This window comes from Tachysurus fulvidraco, chromosome 4, assembly GCF_022655615.1.
Source record: "Tachysurus fulvidraco isolate hzauxx_2018 chromosome 4, HZAU_PFXX_2.0, whole genome shotgun sequence".
In the NCBI taxonomy this organism is placed as follows: domain Eukaryota; kingdom Metazoa; phylum Chordata; class Actinopteri; order Siluriformes; family Bagridae; genus Tachysurus; species Tachysurus fulvidraco.
The window spans coordinates 18,200,210-18,214,207 of record NC_062521.1 but is presented as its reverse complement, the minus strand read 5'-3'; the positions used below and the strand labels follow the sequence as shown (position 1 = coordinate 18,214,207).

The 13,998-nt window shown below is 35.5% G+C and overlaps 2 protein-coding genes across 3 annotated transcripts; both read left to right on the top strand.

Moving 5' to 3' along the window:
• Positions 1-29: 29 nt before the first annotated feature.
• Positions 30-2,556, top strand: LOC113636314 (calcium homeostasis modulator protein 2). Its single transcript, XM_027136348.2, has 2 exons — positions 30-578; positions 1,197-2,556. The coding sequence occupies exons 1-2, from the start codon at positions 33-35 to the stop codon at positions 1,605-1,607; spliced, it is 957 nt and encodes a 318-aa protein (XP_026992149.1). The 5' UTR covers positions 30-32; the 3' UTR covers positions 1,608-2,556.
• A 1,069-nt stretch (positions 2,557-3,625) lies between these two features.
• si:dkey-51a16.9 (RING finger protein 122) lies at positions 3,626-9,944 on the top strand. 2 transcript variants are annotated; one of them, XM_047812870.1, is made up of 6 exons: positions 3,626-4,008; positions 7,420-7,570; positions 7,788-7,830; positions 7,914-7,955; positions 8,292-8,374; positions 8,919-9,944. In XM_047812870.1, exons 2-6 carry the CDS (start codon positions 7,461-7,463, stop codon positions 9,037-9,039), a joined length of 399 nt encoding a protein of 132 aa, XP_047668826.1. In that variant the 5' UTR covers positions 3,626-4,008; positions 7,420-7,460; the 3' UTR covers positions 9,040-9,944. The 2 variants fall into 2 exon arrangements, with proteins under 2 accessions (XP_047668826.1, XP_026992150.1); XM_027136349.2 differs by having other exon boundaries at positions 3,631-4,678.
• The last annotated feature ends 4,054 nt before the right edge of the window (positions 9,945-13,998 follow it).

The following is a 13,998-nucleotide window of genomic DNA, read 5'->3' as shown; positions in this document are numbered from 1 at the left end:
AAGAGGTAGGACCAAATAAGCAGTAGTATAACATGGCTGCATTTATTTCTGAAAATTTTAAATTTGCTTCTCTTTTCTTTAAGAGTAAGGATGTAATGATCTTCAATGGGCTGATAGCCTTGGGGACAGTGGCTAGTCAAACAGCATACAACATATTTGCCTTTGAATGCCCATGTTCTGCACAGAGAAATTATCTGTATGGGTTAGCAGCTATTGGTGTACCTGCCTTAGCTTTCTTTTTAATTGGAATAATGCTCAATCGTAGCACCTGGGACCTCATTTCAGAATGTCGCATCAGAAAATGCCGGAAGCTCTCTGGTGCTGCTGCCTTTGCTCTGCTGGGCTCAATAGTGGGCCGTGCAGCAGTGGCTCCAGTAACGTGGTCTGTAATCTCACTCCTCAGAGGAGAGGCCTATGTTTGTGCACTTAGTGAATTTGTGGACCCTCAGTCTTTGGAAAACTTTCCTTCCACTACAAAGAGCTCAATAATTATGGCCCAGTTTCCATGTAAGGATGTTCCTGCGGAGCTGTTGCACTTTTGGAAAAACATTGAACGCCAACTCAAGTATGAATCTCAGGTAATAAATCAAAACAACAATAGATCTCCTTCCTTACTGCATGCAACTCTACATTTTTAACAACATGTAAGTTTATGTACATATATACTGTTGGTATTCTGTTAACGGGCTATTGGAAAAAGAATACATTTACTAGGTACATTTTAAAATGATATTTTTTAATTCAATTTCAGTCACAGAGGAATTCATTACAGTAGATTCACCGTCCACTTTATTTGGAACCTGTTCCTACATTCATGCAGTCATCTAATAAACCAATTAACAAACCAGCACAATGCAAAAAAACAAAAAAAAAACTTTAAAAAAGTCAAATTCAAAACATGTAGAGAGCTTCAGTTAATGAATCAGCAGTTTCTCAAATACTAAAATAAGCCATTTTTAAATATATATTATCCAGACCTGTATTGCTTTAGAATCAGAATCAGAAAGATCTTTTATTGCCAGGTATGTTTTCACATACGAGGAATTTGTTTTAGTACAGTTTAATACTTTAATCAGCCAATGTTACATGAACAGCTTTTGTCTTAGCACCATGATCATCACTGACATATTATTAGTAGTATGTGTTGCCACCTATTTATTTATAACATTTATTCTTATTTTGTTGTTTGTCTCAAGTTCTTGGGCTGGATCTTAGTGGCTGTTGTCTCTTTTGCTGTATTCCTGATGATGTGTGGAAAGCGCTGCTGCTCTCCCCTGGGCTACCAGCAGGAGGCGTACTGGTCCACCTATCGAGCCAGTGAGCAAACTCTATTCCAGCGTACTGCTGAGGCTCATGCCAAACTCCGTGCTGCAGAGAACATCAGGACCTTCTTTGGGTTTGTTGCCCTAGAGGAGCAAGAAAAGGGGCTTGTGACATCATGTCAGGGGGCCAGACAGGCAATTTCCAATATGGAGTGGAACCAGATAACAGGAGTTTACTTATACAGAGAGAATGAAGGGATTCCCCTGTACAGTCGTCTCAATAAATGGGCCAGTTTCACAATTGGGAACAACACCGAGGCCATTGAGATGGACATGTTAGGTTAAGATGTGAATGATCATTGTCAGTAATAAATTACTATATGGTCATTTCTAGTGGGTAATAGTTGTGTTCACTAATATGGTATAGTTTTTTTAACTAAAATAAAACATTTGGTTTTATGTGCTCCTGCTGTGCAAATTTGTTTAGTGTTCTTTCTTTCTTTCTTTCTTTCTTTCTTTCTTTCTTTCTTTTCTTCGCTTTAACTTGTCAATATGATAATGTATTACATGGGATGCAAAAACATATTTACAATTTCTTTAGCTTGATGATGGTACGAATTGTGTGTTAGCCCATCAAAAATGTATCTTAATACATAATGCATACTGAAGCAACTTTTCTACATTCCTAAAATATTTATAAGACTTAAGCTTTTTAAAATGTCTGGGCTATTTGTATTTTATAATATGTGTATTATGTATATTGGTTTCATTGGTAATTCTTTATTAATTACAGTTAATAATGCCAGCATTTGATATTATTCCTTATAAGAAGTTTTTGAGAATGTACTGTATGCTATCTCAGGTAGGCTGCATGGTGGTACAATGGCTAGAATTTCTACCTCACAGCTCTAGGGTCCTGGGTTCACAATGGTGTTTTCTGGGTTTGCATTCCAGCTTCTCCAGTTTCTGTCCACTGTCCCAAAAACATGAAGGTAGATGGTTTGGCTCTGCTAAGTTGTCCTTAGATTATGTCCTTAGTGTGTGTGTGTGTGTGTGTGTGTGTGTGTGTGTGTGTGTGTGTGTGTGTGTGTGTGTGTGTGTGTGTGTGTGTGTGTGTGTGTGTGTGTGTGTGTGTTTAAGTAAATTGTGTGAATGGTGCTCTGCAATGGACATCTGCAGTGAGATTTACAGGATTGGCTTCAGATTCATCACAAAGCCAAACCACACTAAAGCGATAACTAAAGATCAACAATCTCTCAGGTAGACCCTATGTTGGGTCATATTGTTGTGCTGTTCATGCAACTATTGTTAAATATTGTACAATACTTATAAAAAAATAATGTACAATATATTAAAATAGTTTTCATTACATTTTATAATGCCTCCATTTTGTTTTTAAACAGTTAATTGGGCTTCAATTAACACTGCTAATACTGTAGCAGCTCCAGATGGTTCTTTTGTTTCCTCTGTCAATGCAGGGGTAAAAGTGTGACAAACACAACATTGGGCTTCTGCTAAAAATAGCAGCCTCACCTTCTCATCTTTAGATGTTACTTTTCAAACATGCTTAGAAATTAAAGGTGTAGGCTTCCTATTTAAAAATGTGTACAGGCTCTACTTTGAATATCTGAAGCAATAACCTATAAATAACTAATGCACAATTACATACACGGACACAGTTTATTAGTATGTAGAAACAACAACGATAATAATAACAACAGTAATTGAAGTAGTAGTATTATTAGAATTAATGATAGTATATTGAATATAATAATGAAAGGTGAGATACATTTTGATTATTCTATAAATCTAGCTGTTCTACAATTTTTCCATACTAAATAGTGATTTCTGCTCTTGAGATCACTTACTACTGATCCTAGCAAGAATAAATCAAGCTTTTTTCTTTTCAGTTGGTGAGTGTTAACCCTTCTAACCATTACAATCATTTATTGATGACATTGTTATAATAAACATTAAATCTACGAGTGGAAGACAATACAAATATTGTGTCCCACATTGTGTCTACCGCCCCACTCTGCCATCCTACTCCCCCTGGGTTCTTTCTGCTTCTTTCACACAGTATCCAAGCTCTGTTTATTTTTCTGTGTAGATCACCAGAGGAGCTAAATGACTCCTATTCCTCTCACAACCTTGCAAAACGCAGTCGCCTGGCTGCTGTCACCTCTTAATAGCCTGCAGCTGCAGAGGGCAGGAGACTAAGAGAGCATGAGTCAGAAAGAAAGAGAGAGAGAGAGAGAGAGAGAGAGAGAGAGAGAGAGAGAGAGAGAGAGAGAGAGAGAGAGAGAATCTGTGCGACACAGAGAAAAAGGAGGGGGCGGGTGTAAGGAGAGCTGTGATGCAGATGGCGAATCACATGAGCAGAGATCTGTTTACAAACTGAGCAGACAAGAAGTGCTCGGCACCATTATGAGCATGCAGAGCTGGAGGAGAAGATCAGGAAAACACTGGATGTGAATACACAGACACACTCGCATATAGGGTGGACACCTTTTCCCAAAACTGTCATCTTTGACGTTCCTCTTCTCGTGAATGCTTATGGAGGGGAGAGAGCAAGACAGATGGTGAAGAGGGGAGCGAGCCATCACCAACACAAAGTCACTCTGAGCTTTCAAAGCAGGTACATTCACCCAAGAAAGCAGTCTGATTACGTCTTCGTCTTTGTGATCAGGACAGGGAGACTGTCCTTGGGAAAAAGGACAAGAAAAGCAGGTGGAGCATGAGAAAGGTGGGAGAAGGCAACAATGGATGAATGAATATTTTGACAGTGTTTTGAAGCTAGACAAGAAGTGCCATAAGTTTATGCCTTGTATATGTGATCACCCAGAAGAACACAGAGAACGTGTTGTTATTGTAGATGCATTGCAATGACAAGAACTATAACAAGCCAACTGTATACGCCTCACACTACAGTCTAACCTGCCTTAAAAATCAGCCTCAAAAAAGGACTGCTTGAGATAATATAAACTGAAGTTTGTGTTTAGAAAATCACATTGGAGAAACAGAAAGTCAAAGCCATAGTATGTATTATCATGTTGTGTGTTTTTTCCTGGAAAAGGAGTGAATATTTGAATCTCAGTGCAAATTTTGAACTGAAAAATTGAGACTTGACTCCAATCAAGAAAACATGCTTATCCTGCCTCCATGCAAATGGGCAAGGGAATGTGGTGGGTGCTTATAATGTGTTAAACAGAGACAGTGAGGATTTCATGAGCTGTGGCTTTATTGTGGAAGTTTTGGCAAGCCAGAGTACAGATTTTTTATCCGATATTTTAAAAAGGATAAATCTCACTTGATGCCTCAATTCAACACTGTCTTTCTGGAACCCATTATTGATTGGCTGGATCGACTGAAACAACCTGGCCTCTTGTTCATGAACCAACTCCTGTGGTATAACAGTAAGTATGAATCATAACAACCTCCACATATTACACACCCTAATTCCTGTAACTTTATGTATTGTGCTAGCCGCTCTGTGCTTTTCATTGCTATCACTGATTTACCTACATCCTCTTTTGTGATTAGAAATAAAAGCTATTTTTTGTATGTCCTGAACTTGGGCACACAGAGACTCCTTGTCACTGTGATTTTTTTTTGTTTGTTTGTTTGTTTTGGTTTTTTGTATTAAATGAATGAACGTTATTTGGCAAACTTTGACCTCTGATGTCAGCGACAGTTGATTCCCAAATGGTGAGTCTTACTCAGGCTGGTCAGTTCTTAAAGTGCACAGCATGCTTTGAAAGTGCCCCCTGTGCTTTTCTCCCCCTTAACCCCCATTAAACAGAGCAGATGGTGGCTTCATGGTGGGGGGGATGTGTCTGGAGCCACTTGTATTTGCTTTTGTGTATGCACAATTGCCCAGGCTTTACCCAAGCTCTGCCAACTGGCCCAACTTTCTCTCCATCTCTCTATTTGTCTCTTTCCAGCTGCACTTTACCTTATATCTTTGAATCAATCTATTATTATTTAAAAAAAAAAAAATCTATTAGATGTGGCACTCTGCCTTTGCAATTCCAGTGCTGCATTATTTAAAAAATGTTGTTGTTTTTTTTGCAAAAGCCCAATGAATTTTGCAGTGAAATTATAATCTATGCTATATCTAAGATTGAGGTGCACTTTTGTTAACAGAATGATATTTTATCTTTTTTCTTATGAAGAGGTTAAAGTTAAAGAAACTTATAACACGTTGGCTTGTAAAATGTTTGTATATCCGTAATACAACTGGCTGCAGAGATTTAGTCAGGAAACAGAAAATACAATGACCCTTGAAGAATGAATCTTGTTAATACAGGAAGAAATAATTATTTTGGTCTATAGTCTTCTAATTGTTAAGGTAATTTGAATACTAACATTGTTTCACATCTTCAAACACAAGAATCTGGTCCATCTTCACAAGATTATGCTACTAGACTGGCCAGGTTAACTTCCAAGGACATATACTGTGCTTACTGAACTGAACCATTCTAAAGTTTTAATGAATTCATATTTGGTATATTGCCGTCTGTGTAAAATTTGCTTCAGTGTAACGTTACTGTGTATAGCAGTCAGTAACTAAGAAAGTTTTAAAGAGCTTTGATTGTAACATAAACTTTCATTGTTTTGGGGACAAATGGCCATGTCTTTGCTTTATCTTTTATGGTCCATTCAGAAGTTAATGTGAAACAGTTTATAACACATATATTGTTTAGTAGGATTCAAGCAGGACTGTAAGGATTTCATTGTGCTCGATCCTTCATGTCTTCCCACAGTGGAGGGTTTCTATTCTGTCTTTGTCCCACCCACATACAGAATGCATGAGAGATAGCCAGGGCTGAAGTTGACTATCACTATATTCTTATTTTGAATTTTGCAATTTTGCAATTTAAACTTCATACAGTGAATGTGCTTTTAACAGTTACAAGCATTTCTTTTTGTCTTTTTAGTCTCCTTGTATAAATCTACTAACTATAATCTCAATGTATTTACTTTTAGATTTAACATGCTTTGTTTAAAACGTAGCTGACATTGAATGAGTATTCAGCGAAAACAGGTATAACAACAACAGGTTTTTCACATGATAAACTAGAATCTGATATGTGTTTAAAATATGATATGTGTCTTGAAGAATTAACTGTAGCTATCTGTATGAAATAATTTAATACTGTTCTTTCTAATAAAAATAAAAGAAAATAAAAACACACAAAAAAAAAAAAAAAACACGAAAGAAAAGCTGTTTTCTGTACAAGTTGTAACACCAAGATTCACTGTGAGGCAGAAATTATTTATTTGAGCACCGAATCACATCTACTCAGATCAATCCATTTATTGAAGTTAATTTATAAATAGTTACTATGACTGTAACAGGATGAGCATCAGAATCAGAAAACATTTCATTGGCCAAGTAAGATTTCACTTAGAAGGAATTTGACTTGGCTGTTGCTCCATCAACATAGACTTTAAAAAAAAGTTAAAAAAATTATAAAATAAAAGTAATAAAAATCTAAAATGCATTTCTGCATGTCTTTGCAATTTGTAGTGAGAGTATGTATATAGAGAATAGACAAATGTCAGTATGTGCAAAGTATTCGGTGTGAAACATTCTCTAAGGAAAAAAGGGCTTATCCTCCATCAGTGTCTAAGGAAAGCTTACTTGTTAAAGCTACTATTTTCTTTAGTGATGTCTATCTCTGTTCATTCACTCATTAGAAACACACTTCTTTTTTCAGAGTGAACGTATTTATTACAGTGAAAAGTTCATGCAACTCACTGAAGTCCATCTGTGAGTTACAGTGTTACAGTGAAATGAGAAACACAAGGACACACCGCTCCTCAGTTTATACAAAATGCATGTTGGGGTTATAGCGAACTGTACACATGAGAGCTTCAGTGCACTGTGTGGTCAGCCAAGGGCCTTGTAAAGGCAAATACATGAGCCACTATCTGGCAAACATGACGTTCCTTGAAATTTAAAGTCTTTAAAGTATCATCACTAGAGCCACCTGAAGATTAGCTTTAAAATAATTAAGAAAAGAGCAAGTTGTGTATCTCTGTTATTAATCTGAATCCTTGTATACATAAGCCCGTACTGAAAGTTAGTGTTAATACTAACATTAGCTTTGAATTAGCAAAAACCTGAATGTGTTTGTTTGTGACCTTGCAGGACGTTTGTGTGACCAAAGCCTACCTATTTGAGACTGAAAAATGAGCACAGACGTAACATACCCCCTCCCCCTGAACGTCTATATCATCATCCTTGGCATTGGCCTCTTCATCTTTATGTTGAGTCTCATCTTCTGTTGCTATCTGTTCAGGTAATCATGTGATGTTTAGTCAGTTTCAACATCCTTGTACTGAAACCTTCTACTTTGAGTATATTGTTCCTTGGCAGAGTTCAGGATAGATCAATAGATTGCTTGCTTGTGTGTTATGGCAGGTATTTAATCTGAGTCTATTCAGACATCTTACTCTATTGTGCTGCGATTTTTAACCTTGGCATGTAATGTGAAAACATATTGTATTATTTCACAGCCTGAGACGACAGGTCACACAGGAGCAGTTTGGATATAATGAGGTAGAATTTATTTTTCTATCTATTTATTTATCTTTTTAACTTGAGTTGTTTCAAGAATTATTTGCTTTTTCTTCATTTCATAGGTTGTTCTAAAGGGATCAGAGAAGAAGCTAAGCCTCCTTGGTGTAAGTAAACACACACAGGAACAAAATAATTACAAACATTCATGGATTTTCAGACAGAAACCACTCCCAAGTTTTGCAGTTATGCAAAACTAAGATGAAACAAGTTAAAAACTTTTATATTAATATTCAAGACTTAGGCAGTTTGCAAAAAAAAATAAAAATAAATGTTTCTCTATCTCTCTCTCTCTCTCTCTCTCTCTCTCTCTCTCTCTCTCTCTCTCTCTCTCTCTCTCTCTGTGTGTGTGTGTGTGTGTGTGTGTGTGTGTGTGTGTGTGTGTGTGTGTGTGTGTGTGTGTGTGTGTGTGTGTGTGTGTGTGTGTGTGTCTCACCCTGCAGCAGACCTGTGCTGTTTGTCTGGAGGAGTTTAGAAGCAGGGAGGAGCTTGGTGTTTGTCCCTGCTCACATGCTTTTCACAAGAAGTAAGAAAATTTCACATGCTGCTGCACAACACAAGCCAATTCACATATCTCTCACATTTCTTAGTTTTGACTACAGCTTTACTTGTGATTCTGATTATATTTTTTTAAGGTTCAGTTAAAATACAGTATCCATATTAACTGTATTAGACGTATCCATATTAACTGTTGTTGTATTTATGCTGTGGTAATAGGAAAATATTGTAAACCTAACATGTCTGCAAAAAAGCCTGCAATATACTTAACTCATCATAACCCTGCTGAACGTTCTGAAAAAGTAGACACTGAAATGCAAATCAATTGCAAAAACAGAACTTGAATGTCAGCAGTCAGTGAATTAACATAGGGAAGATAGTTGTAAACATCAGATCTGATGTGCCATGACACAAAGTAACTTTAGGATGCCTTCTCATGATTATGTTACACAGTGACAGAAATATAACATCTCTCTCTCTCTCTCTCTCTCTCTCTCTCTCTCTCTCTCTCTCTCTCTCTCTCTCTCTCTCTCTCTCTCTCTCTCTCTCTCTCTCTCTCATCCCCTCCCCAGGTGTTTGGTAAAGTGGCTGGAAATCCGAAGTGTCTGTCCCATGTGTAATAAACCCATCTGCCGGCTCCATCCTGATCCTCCGCAGGGGGCAGAGGGCCAACAAAACCCCCTGCAGGTGTGACAGAAGAAGCATAGTGTCAGGGAGATAAAGACAGAAAAGTCTCTCGATCATGTGGAACTCGTTCAGTTTCAATCGAGAATAACATTTAAAAAAACACAGTGTCATGTAGCCCACTCCAATATCAACGACTTTGTTGTCCAACGAGGACTTTTCAACAAAGATGTCTTGAAGGTCTGAAAATATTTAACCATGCAGTTAGCCAAAAAATAATAAAAAATTGAAGTTATATGGATGGATGAAGAGAGAGGGATTAAAATTTGAAAAAAAAGTTGATCAGTGCCACACTACATGGATGCATTGAGAAGACATGGCACAATATAATGTATATATTCATAACTCTGCCAGTAGCAGAGGAAGCTATATTATCATAGACAAATTAGCAATCATTATATGAAGAAATTTGTCAAAAAAAAGCATTTTAGTGTCCCGACCCTGGTCTAATTTTATTCATTTATTCATTCATTCATTCATTCATTCATCCAACTTCAGTAACTTCATCCTAGTCATGATGGATCCAGAATCTATCCTGGGAACACTAGCTATGAGGCTTGAACACACCCTGAATGGGTTGTCAGTCCCATCGTACTGCATCATAGGGCACAATGTATATGCGCACATTAACACATTCACTTGCCAAAATGTATTTGTGAAGAAGAAAAAAACAGTGGTTCACTAAAAACCTGCTGAATATGAATAACATTATTATTATTATTATTATTATTATTATTATTATTATTATTATTATTATTATTATTATTATTATTATTATTAATTGCCTGTCATCATTGTAGTTTCAGCACTCCAGATTCAGGGTTTGGGTGAACGGGAGTTTTGAGTAGACTTTCAGCTATTTTGAAGTAGTTATTTTATATTGTATACACTCTTCAATAAAGTGTTAAATTTCAGTGATGGATTAGAAAAAGTGTTAATTATTTGTTTGTTAAAGTGTGGATTCTTTATAGGAATAAAGGGGAAATAATACATACATGTATGTTTGTAATTCTGTTTGGGTTATAATGATGTCATGTTCAATTTGACTTCCATTAATTTTATAATCAAAGCAAAAAAAAAAAAAAAAAAAGGCTTCTTATGTAACTACTCAACCAGCAAAAACAAATTCCTGGGGTAATTTTCATTATTTTAAATGCAGTGCTTGCTGTTTGTGTTATTAGGTAAACCTTGTGACCCTTGTCAACAGGGCATTCCATACTGTTCATAACAGCGAGGTCTCTGTAAGATTCCCTCAAAGCTGGGCTTCCTGACTAAACACTGATATATTTCTTTCGAAATCAGTAATAGACTTTTGTGAGAGAATCTCACAACAGAGCTGCCAGGGTCATTCTGTGTAGAACATTGTGCAACATTGTGTATTGTGGATGTAAATGCTGCTCTCAACAAGCACTGTGAAAAAGCAGACACACTCTTCTCTTACCAACCCAGACAATAAGTGACTGGAGCAAATAACAAATGCCTATTCAGTGACCTGGCACCATATAAAATAGTATTGTTAGCAGGAATACTAACACCACAGAAATGTTGGATATAAAATATCATTGCTCAGACTGTTTGAAATTTCTAGAATATTCTTTATGAAATACAGATGGTTGACAATTCTGTAGAAGGTATACTGCTGGCATGATTTTAGTCCTTTTGAAAAGTCATTGATCTTTGATCCTAGTATGAATACTCCTATCTCCATAAGTGCTGTGGCCTCTTCCAGGATGACCTGCCCCTCTCTACAGGGCATGAGGGCTTACTGGGTGATTTGATAAACATTAAAATTATAAAACATATGCTAAGGCCTTCAATGTCACCAGATCTCAATCTTATTGCACACCAATGGAACATTATGGACTGTCAAAACACATACTGAGGGAGTATGTTGTTGAAGAACGGTGTTCATTCCTACAGTACAGTTCAAAGACTTGTAGAATCTGGGCCAAGGTGCATTGAAACTGATGTGATGAAGCGGTTTGTGGTTTCTAAGACATGTTATGTTTGCTTTTTGTTCTTTTAAGAAGAATAGACATTTAAAAATCCTGCATAATAAATCTTTGACATTTTGCTCTGTTATGTTAAATTACTGGGTATCAAATGCAGTGTTCATAAACATTTCTAAACGTATATAAAGGATTCTTCTATCAGGATAAGTTTCAATTTTGATATAAGTTGACGGATGATACAGCACCTAATAGAGTAAAAGGATAAAGATTTTAGCCATGTTTTAAATGTGTTGTGTTATGACCTATATCCTGGGTGGATTGGATAAAATGTCATAAAAAGTACATGTGGAGGACAGTGTGTACGTATGATGTATTAATAAATGATGAGCTGATATGTTTAGTCAAAATCCAGCATTTTATTCAAGATTTCATAAACCTGTTCCAGGATGTCAATGCCAAAACCTTGACACTAACCATAGTTATGCCAGCTGTTATGAACAACTTCACATAGCCCTAATTAAATGGAGTATTTCCCTTATTAATATATACGATATAATAATATATACTTTTTCCATAGCCTTTTTTTTAATCGTCTTTACCAAAAAGCTCAGGGGTCCAGATGACTATATGAGATAAGATTAGCTAACAGGAAACAGAACTCCTGTTGTTGATCCTGCTATCATATGATCCCTAAATGTAAAATATCCAAGTTTAATTTACTGTAGGTTCAGAAATATATTGCACATGAGCTTTACAGGACTTAATATTTTTACATTTTTTACAGAAGTACTTAATCAGACTGAGGTCTATATTGATACAGTGATGGCATCTGCTAATACACTGAAACCATGAGTCAGAATTGCAGTAGATTAGGATCTCTGTATTGTTGCACACTAGACATCTATCTGAATGAAAATCTGCACATAATTACATTAAGCACATCAAAATGGTTTGGCTCTTGTAGCTTTCCAAACATGTGTTATTTGCAGCAATCACAGGGCAACATCAGATTCTTGTGTGTTTCGTTCTCTACAGAGGAAGTGAGCGTATGCCTGAGCTGCACAGATGTGTGGAGAGATATGACAAAGCTGCTTGCTACTGCATGTTGCAGCTCATCTCAGGTATATAAGGTGCAAGACCGTGTTGGTAACAAGACTGAGGAGAGACAAGACCACAGACATGTTCAAGAAAGTTTTTAAACTCTGCTAACTTTAGTATTAGTCTTAAGTCATGGGTTATATTTTTCCCTTGTTACTTAATATATTCTGCAAATGATCTCGAGTTTTTGTATTAAATTAGCTCTGTGAGGTATTGTTATAGACATTTGTAAGTGAAAGCAAACTTTAGCTCTAAATATTGGCTTTGTTTGTGTGATGTTAAGAAAGTTCAATGTGCCCTCTGCTGACCAGAATTATTCTCTAAAGCTACACAGTGAAGCTACAGAAGCTATCATATTGGAGCCATTTGAGCATTTTTTTAAATAGCGAGAAAGAAGATTGTAAAAGCCTTTTTTTTTTTTTTTTTTTTTTTAGCTTTTTAGCTAATTTGTGAGCAATTTTGAATTAAAGTGGTAGCCAAATGAATAACTCTAATTCAAAGATAGATTATTTATTTTTTTTAAATGTAATTAAAAAAGAAAAAGAAAACAGCATAAAGTGTTTAATAGGATTTTATTATAGGCTAAAGGTGATGATTCACAATAACTTCTGTACTGAATCTTCCTTCTCAGGGAATAAATGAACCCAAAGCAGTGAACAACACCTCCCTCCCACTGCACACTACATATGGTGTATGTTCTTAGTCTTATATATAGATCTCCAGAAATATACATTTCCATATAAAACCCTACAAATTGCTAAATATATGGATCGTATCCTGTTTTATTTATGAGCCACTTTGAATAAAAATTATCTACTTAAATATGATATGACGATGTACTAAAATATATACTATATGTGTAAGAAAGTAAGTACCTATGAAAAACAGTGAGTAACGAATACAGAATTCTTTCAATTTAGTCCTTTGTAAATATACAGACTATTGTAAAAGGTTTAATAACTGCTCATATTTACTCTGATATATTCCACCAGTCACAGAGTAAGATTGTATACAGTATAAGGAACCATTTATACAATTTAAAGTGAAATACAACATTTGACTTTACACACTATAGCAGCAACTATGAACGAATCTGCTCCATTACTTTGACATTTTATTAGCTTCAAGAAAATGAAGCTCATGGAGAGTTTGTGTGAAGCGCACGATTTATATTTATATTTATATTTATATTTATATTTATATTTATATTTATATTTATATTTATATTTATACCCAGGGTCCTCTAGGTGGCGCACCATTATTTGACACAAAAATAAGACATGGCACAAGTTCAAACTTTACCCCATTCAAGTAAAAATATTTGTTTGGATATTTTGCATTTAATGTGTTCAATGTTGTACCTAACACACCACCTAGTCTGGTGTAAACTGCTCTAAATTTCTTATCCTGTTTGCTTACTTACAAATGTGACAAATGACTGCTTTTAATTGATGATGATGATGATGATGATGATGATGATGATAATAATAATAATAATAATAATAATAATAATAATAATAATAATAATAATAATAATAATAATAATAATAATCACTAGTTGTTGGTTTGTTTGTTTTTTTGGTTACAAAAAGACCAACTCAACTCCATATTAAATATTTATTGCAATGTTAATGCTTCCAACATTTTAACGTTTTAACCAAAGAAATGGTTGAAAGGAGCTTCTCTCAGAGGAGTGCTTGAATTTTATTTAGTGTATTCGAGGTAAGAAAGCTTATCCTCAGCTTTATTTAAGCTTTAAGGTGTTCAGAGGAAATAAAATCACACCCATTTAAAATGAAATAGTATATTCAATAATATATTTATTATATAAGGGCTTCTCGCACTTTGCTTCTTTGCTTTTATGATTGATTGTCAGTGTAACTGGAAAACATCATTTCATTAGCTAATTAAGCAAACT

Excerpts from the sequence above, each read along its gene's own strand:
- LOC113636314 (XM_027136348.2), top strand. The coding sequence starts at position 33 with ATGGCTGCATTTATTTCTGAAAATTTTAAATTTGCTTCTCTTTTCTTT. Across the intron at positions 579-1,196 it reads AACTCAAGTATGAATCTCAG|TTCTTGGGCTGGATCTTAGT; the intron begins GTAATAAATCAA and ends GTTTGTCTCAAG.
- si:dkey-51a16.9 (XM_047812870.1), top strand. The coding sequence starts at position 7,461 with ATGAGCACAGACGTAACATACCCCCTCCCCCTGAACGTCTATATCATC. Across the intron at positions 7,831-7,913 it reads AGCAGTTTGGATATAATGAG|GTTGTTCTAAAGGGATCAGA; the intron begins GTAGAATTTATT and ends TTCATTTCATAG. Across the intron at positions 7,956-8,291 it reads AGAAGCTAAGCCTCCTTGGT|CAGACCTGTGCTGTTTGTCT; the intron begins GTAAGTAAACAC and ends CTCACCCTGCAG.